At 35.5% G+C, this 7137-nt stretch overlaps 1 protein-coding gene across 1 annotated transcript; it reads right to left on the bottom strand.

Annotated features, from left to right (window-relative positions):
• Positions 1-4132: 4132 nt before the first annotated feature.
• On the bottom strand, positions 4133-6881 carry LOC124916084 (transcription factor HHO5-like). The gene is made up of 5 exons (XM_047456817.1): positions 6600-6881; positions 5091-5382; positions 4831-4907; positions 4663-4717; positions 4133-4305 (listed from the first exon to the last, which is right to left on the bottom strand). The coding sequence occupies exons 1-5, from the start codon at positions 6879-6881 to the stop codon at positions 4133-4135; spliced, it is 879 nt and encodes a 292-aa protein (XP_047312773.1).
• Between the last annotated feature and the right edge of the window lie 256 nt (positions 6882-7137).

Genomic DNA, 7137 nt, shown 5'->3' with positions numbered 1-7137 from the left:
AAGGAAAAGTCTTGCCTCTTTTGAGTTTGGATACATGACCTCGCTTTCAATTCAGCCTCCATCTGGATGGAGCGCTTCCATCTTTAATAAAACCCTTCTCTTTCTTTTAAGAATGGAGTTAGTCTTTTGTCAAAGATCCTTCAGGCTCATCCTTCCCCTTTTACATACATATGAGCTGAATTGAACATATATTTGTGATACCTCCAATCTACGGATCAATATGGGACTCCACATGATGTCGTCATTGGAAGTGGAAGGGGATGCCGTGATAAATCCTTCCACATGTCCTTGATCTGGTGCATGCGATAACATTTCTTGAGGCGTGCTCCCTCTTGAGCAGAGGCTAAAAATGAAAAAATCGCTTTAATTAATTCATTGAACATGATGAATTTAGATTCCCCGGACATCTTAATAGAGTTAAGCAGGTAAGACTAGTGAAGAATATTAGTTATTTTTTTTTGTTGCTTTTTACTAACTACAAGCATAGAAAATAAAAGAAGCACAATGGTACTGCTCAATTCTTCTTATATATAGGGCACTCACTAAAAAACTTACATAATAGTGTTACACAGTTTTAAGTCTCAATCCCCTTAGTAAAGTAAGGGCACATAATTTTCACTCTTAGGCGGACGAGGGTTATCGACTCTACAACCTCGCAAGGCACTAATATGGAGCTCTTTGGGCCTGTCGCTTTCTTAATCAAAAATTTCAACTATCAAGATATGAACGATTTCATTATCTATGTTATTTCTGGATTTTTTTTAGATCGGAATCCGAGGTCTATGAGATCATATGGCTCTTTGTCCCTATTTTTATTCTTGTATTGGGAATCACAATAGGAGTACTAGTAATTTTGTGGTTAGAAAGAGACCGCAAGGATACAAGAATGTATTGGACATGAATACACATGTCCTTTAGGAATGATTCAACAAGCTCCAATAGATGAGACTGCTTTTCAAGGAGGATCTTCTTAATACAATATCGAACCATCTACAACGATCATATCAGTTCTACTAAGTTATTTAGTAATTCCTTTTGACTTGAGCCTTGTTCTAGTCGATCTCAGTAGATGTATTTTTTTATGTCGGTAGGATATGTATCAAATAATCAATATTCCTTTTTATGTGGTCTACAGGCGACTACACAATCAATTAGTTATTCAATACCATTAGCAAACATTGTCTTATCAATATCTTTACGTGCAATTTATTAGGACATGAACTTTTTACCTAATTCCTCTACTTTTTTAGGAAAGAAGCTCAATCTGTTGAATCATTATTTTTGTATTCTCATTCGGGTCTTTGAACGAAACTATCTAGAAAAAAGAAAAGGACCTTCTAAATTAGCAATAGAAAGATGGAGTCTCATTCCAAACATACAAGACTTAATAAAATAATAATAATAGAAATTGTTTACCCTGATTCGTCATTATGGCTTAAAGTGGGTGCAAAAGATCCACGGTTTGAGCTTTTTACTCTTGTATGTATTACCATACCAAGGATCGAACAAAAACGAGTGGGCGGTTAGGAAGACCAAGGTACACAAATGATTAGTAATTGAGATAATGGTTGTTATCAAAAGAGAGATCTATGTATAAAGGAAATTCTAATAGGGGCTTTAAAAGTTGGTAGAAATAATCAAGTATTGCTTACACATGATTTCGATCCAGAGTATGCTCCTATCCACTTATTAAAGAAATAATTATCAGGAACGAAGTAATCCTTTCTTTTTTTCCCCTTTTCTGATTCGAATAGAAAATAAAAAATAGAATAACAATAAAAAAATAAAAAAAAAGATCTTTTTTTTATCCATATTCATAGAGATTGAATGATTATCATGATTCATGGACTATTGAAATGTTTAATTATTATTTGTAATCGAAAGATATGGGTCTTCCGTTGTGGAAGAAACGTTCTATTTTGAGTTGGAGGCTGAGACTGAAAGCGAGAAACCTCGTTTTTCTCTTTCCTTTAAGGTTTTTCTTATGATAGGATCGGTGCTACCAATAGAGATTAGGGTCTGACTATTTATAAAAGCTTATACACTTCAAATCGAATTTAACTCTATTAGAAGTTAAAATCCGTTTCTATTCTTCGCAAATCCTTCAAACTATTGAAACAGATTCAAGTGCGGAAATATTCGTCGGATTTGAAGCTTTGAACCAATGAAAAATGAATGACAGAAAGTAAAGAACACAACAAGTTGTTTATGGATGTTCGGAGCAAACCCTCCTATGTCACCCCTTCTTCCAACAACCGGAAAGATAACACTAGATACTTTGAATCGAATACAACTCACTCATTAATTAAATGAGTTCAAATAGCCTCATGGGCCAAAAAAATAGTTTTTTCCGTCAAATAAATGCATTGATTTAATTATGGCGGTGGAAACATCGTTTATCTCTCTGGTCAAGTGGCTCTACTGGAGAGGATCTTGGGATTTTTTGAAAGAGGTTTCGCTCTTACTCTTTCTACCAGTCGTATTTTTGACTTTATCTCTGAGCTGAATTCCATCAACTTTCTTGATTTACTAACCTCGCATTCTCATCCACTTTAATGTCAAGTCAAGTTGAAGCAAAGCGCTTCTTTCCTCTTCCTATCAGAAAACAAGAACCTGCCATAAAACTTCTCTCTAGTTGCCTTCACCTGTACACTATCTTTTCTGACCTTAACAACGACTCGACTCTACTCTCCAAGCTCACTACATAACCAAAGTCTGTGGTCTTTCCATCCACCTTAATAAGATAAGATAAGTTCCTAAAATGAAAAATCTCTGTAAACTTTATGATGACTTCCGTTTTGTGAGAGTAGACGGGCGGATGAAAAATGAATTGAAAGGCGGACGTGTGCATGAGAGGATTCTCGTTTTTGTATATAGAAGAATGGATTGACAAACCACTCGAACAAAGCCCTTAGCTTCTGGCTTCATTCATTCAACCTGGAATTTATGATTTATTTTCTTATGCCTTTGGAAGTCAAAGTCTTTTCTTTTGTAACAGAAGTTTAAAAACTATGATAACAAATTTATCATCCTTTGGGGGTCGTTTGTACAGATAGACTTTTTGGGTGCTAAGATCCATAGTCGAGAGGAAAACAACTCAAATCGTACGCTAAGGTCCCTAAGAAATCACTTAGTAGAAAATGAAGTGATTGAGCGATGACAACCAGGAGTTGGAATTGGAAGCAGCCATCCTTCGAAGAAAGCGTAATAGCACAATGGTCTAGCTCCATGGCACTGAAAATATATTAGGACTCAAGTGATTCACCGAAGCGTTGAGACCTTGAAAGCAACTTTTTCAAGTGTTAGTAGCGGAACGTTCTATCAATTGGGGAAGGTTCTTGGTAACAACACCGGAAGATATCAAAAGTGAGAGTGCTGACATGAGTAACGAGAAATTCTATAAAAAACACGATCGCCTGCCTCTGGAAGGTTTTCCACGTTCAGTCAATCTACATAGAGTGAGTCGGTCCCTAAGGAACCCCCGAAAGGACTGTTGTTCGATGGGTACACGAAAGTGATGAAGTTGCTTTGACTACAGAACCATGCCTATCTATTGGAGTGAATCGGATGATCGGGCCGAGGGTTGCCCCCTCTTTCCCTCACTCTCCTTTCCCTAATGTTCACAATCCAAGCCTTTTTGACTCGGTCGGGCCCTTTAGCCATTTTTTATCTTTATGTGGGGCCTTTAGTCTTTTTCTTAGAGTAGGGATCGCGAGATGTACGCTCTGCCATAGTTGCGAGTCTGTTTATAGTTGTGACGGTTGTCATAACCGGTTTCAACTTCTAGGAAAAAATTAGAATGGGGAGGGCAATCCTCCAAGTGAAGTGCCCGTACCCCAAACCGACACACAGGTTCACAAGTAGAGTATAATAGGGTGCTTGAGATAACTATGTCGAAGGAACTCGGCAAAATGACCTTGTAACTTCGGGAGAAGGGGTGCTCTCCTATCTTTTACTTAGGAAAGCGACACATACCAAGGTAGCGACTGTTTATTAAAAACACAGGACTCTACTAAGTGGTAACACGATGTATAGAGTTTAACATATGCTCGATGCTGGAAGGTCGAAAGAAGAAGTGTTAACAACTTTGAATGGAAGCCCCGGTAAATGAAGACAGTAACTCTAACTGTTCTTAGGTAGCAAAATTTCCTGTCGCATAAGTAGCAACATGCACGAATGGTGTAACGATTGCCCCGCTGACTCTGATATGGACCCGCTGAAATTGAATTCTCCGTGAAGATGTAGAGTACCAACGGCTAGACGGTAAGACCCTGTGCACCTTAAATATAAAGTCATAGTTACAGCCTGATCAAATGTATAAGATAGGCCATAAATCATGTTCTGTTATGTTCTTCATATAAAGAGCAATAATAATAATGCTTAGATAAATGATATTCTAAATATGAAATATTCATATGCAAGCATAATTAAAACATAAAAAAAGATATAATCCCAAATTAACTTAGAATGGTCAAAAGCAAATTATTCGAAAAGTATCACCACAGATTATCCAAAAAATCCACAAAATCTTATTTAAGTTCCCATTTGCCAACCAAAACCAAAAATCCGAAAATGGAGGTTCTTAAAAACTAAATAAAGTAATTTTAATCCTCTTCTCCACATCAATGTCTTCCTCCTGGACTTGGACTTAGTTATGATTGCCTTTACGACCCGACTTCTTCTTACTTGAATAATTACCAACATTTGTTCTGTACTTCTGCAATAGAAAAACTTCCTCTTATAAACAACAAAACCAAGAATATAAATCTTATATATACTAAAATAAAAGAATTAGATGAATAAGATTAATTTTGCAGTTGTAAAGAGGACCTGCAAATGACTTTTCACTTCATCACCAGTTAGACCATCCACCTTCATTTCCTTTATAATATTCTTCGGAGTGGCATCTAATAAAAAGGAACCAAACAACCAAAGTTACATAAATACTATGATTAAAAATACCTCTAGCAATTATAGTTCTGTATAAATTTTAAAAAGAATATAAAATCTCATTAAAATTAATGTAACACATGATTACAAACCAATATAAATAAGCAAAGAAGAATAGAGAATGAAAAGTGTGATCTTACATTGTGCTCCTCCAAGATCCTTAACTGCCTTCCCAAACTTCATACGCATTTCCTTTGACCAACTACGCCTCTGTTTCTTCCTCGGCCTCTTCGTTAAGCTCTCATCAAGTACCGCTTTTCCTTTATTACTACCTTCCCCAACGAAACCACCGCTTGAAGAAGCTCCTCCATTTTCTCCACTCCTCGGCATAATAGCTTTTCCGGTAAATGGCGGAAATTCCCTAAAAGTTACTCTAGGCTTTTTGATCGGAATGCTGCCACCATCACCAACTTCATTTTCATTTATCTTTGTCTGTCAATTCAAGTCAAGACATCTCATAGTCAATTAAACATGTGAAAAGAACAAAAAAATTAAACATTTATAGATCTTGATCAAGACTCCAAATTCTCTATCGATATCCTAAATATAAGAATATAAAGAGTTGAAGTGAACTTGGAGCTCAAACTCTATAACAAATACTCACCAACCATTAGAAAATAAAATAATTTGACATAAAATTGTTTTCTTTACTCATTATTCATATATTTTCTAAATCATAATAAAGATGGTTTAAACCTTGATCTAGATTATCTTTCTAAACCATTTTAATTTTCCCAAAACAAAAAAGGTTAACTTTTTTTCCCAATACCTAAAATAAAACATGATAACAAATATGTTCACATATTTAATAAACTAATTTGTAAGAGAAATGAAAAGGAATCACTCCAAACAAGGTAACATGCAACACAAATAGACAACTATGTAGGCCAAGTTTGATTAAGCTTAAATGTGACCAAATTTGTTACTAAAAAATGTAGCCACAAGTGGGTTAAGCACATAGCCCACAATCAGAGAACATGCCGCTTGACTGGCTTGAATGTCCTAGAATCTCAAAGAAAATGTGAATATTCACCTCTTGTTCCCACTAGACTAGAAAAGGGGATCAAGATTAACAACTAAGTTCATCCCAAAGACGTCTTTGTTGTGAATAAGTCGAATCAAACAAGCTTGCATAAACATCTATGTCATAGATTTGGTGGGGTCATACATTAAATCACACATTCCAATTAAATTGGAGCGATTTAAACCGAATCTAATAAGTTTTACCCCAATCATCAATTAAACATACGATTTAATAAGACTCAATCAAATCTTGCAAAAACAAGCTTAAATTTGGTGGGGTCACACATTAAATCTCACCCGTTTGCGAATAAATTGGAGCGACTAAGTTTATAAAACCCGATCGAATAAGTTTTACCCCTACCAACCGCATACCGGATCGATTAAACAAACGATTGAATAAGATTAAATCGAATCTTGCAAACAAGCTTAAATTTGGTGGTGTCACACATTAAATCTCGCCCTTTTGTGACTAATTTGAGCGACTAAGCTTATAAAACCCGATCGAATAAGTTTTACCCCTACCAACCGCATATCGGATCAATTAAACAAATTAAGACATTGATTTAACACGAACTAATCAAACTAAAAGGTATAAGGTAGAGATTTAGAAATAATTAGATACTTACTGATTCCTTCTCCAGATTCCCGCGGCCTTCCATATCTTCCCCTTCTACTCCCCCAGAATTACCCTCTACCAGGAACAAACCTGGAATTTCGCACACCAATATCTGCTCCTTCAATTTCTCGATAGAAAGATCTTGGTTAGCAGGAATGATCTTTTCGATTTCATCCTCTAGTTTGAGGATAAAATCATTAAGCTTTGACGATTTCAAAGACAGATCTCTAATCGTTGAGATGCTTTCAAGGAACTCAGAAATTATGGTTGGTACAAGTTGGCCTGGATTCATCTTTGTGTCTATGAATGTTGAAGGCAGATATGTATGAATAAAAAACAAGCATAAACTCCTTAGAAATGAGAATATATATATATAGCACTGCAAAATCTTAATGAAAATGTGACAGAGATTCTATACTAAGACTTGTTTGAATTTTAATTATTTGACTATCTATTTTCCTCTAATTCTAAACATTTTATTAAAATAAAATAAAAACTGCATCAAACATGCTCTGAGTGAATTGAATTTGTTTACCTCTTTTATTTAC

Source organism: Impatiens glandulifera, chromosome 9 (genome assembly GCF_907164915.1).
Source record: "Impatiens glandulifera chromosome 9, dImpGla2.1, whole genome shotgun sequence".
In the NCBI taxonomy this organism is placed as follows: Eukaryota; Viridiplantae; Streptophyta; class Magnoliopsida; order Ericales; family Balsaminaceae; genus Impatiens; species Impatiens glandulifera.
Note: the sequence above shows the minus strand (reverse complement) of the source record. Positions and strands in the feature narration are given on the sequence as shown.

Bases quoted from the DNA above. Each gene is read 5' to 3' on its own strand.
- LOC124916084 (XM_047456817.1), bottom strand. From the start codon at position 6,881: ATGAATCCAGGCCAACTTGTACCAACCATAATTTCTGAGTTCCTTGAA. The intron at 5,383-6,599 runs GTAAGTATCTAA...TTGAATTGACAG, and splicing joins GGAATCTGGAGAAGGAATCA to ACAAAGATAAATGAAAATGA. The intron at 4,908-5,090 runs GTAAGATCACAC...CCTTTTTATTAG, and splicing joins GGATCTTGGAGGAGCACAAT to ATGCCACTCCGAAGAATATT.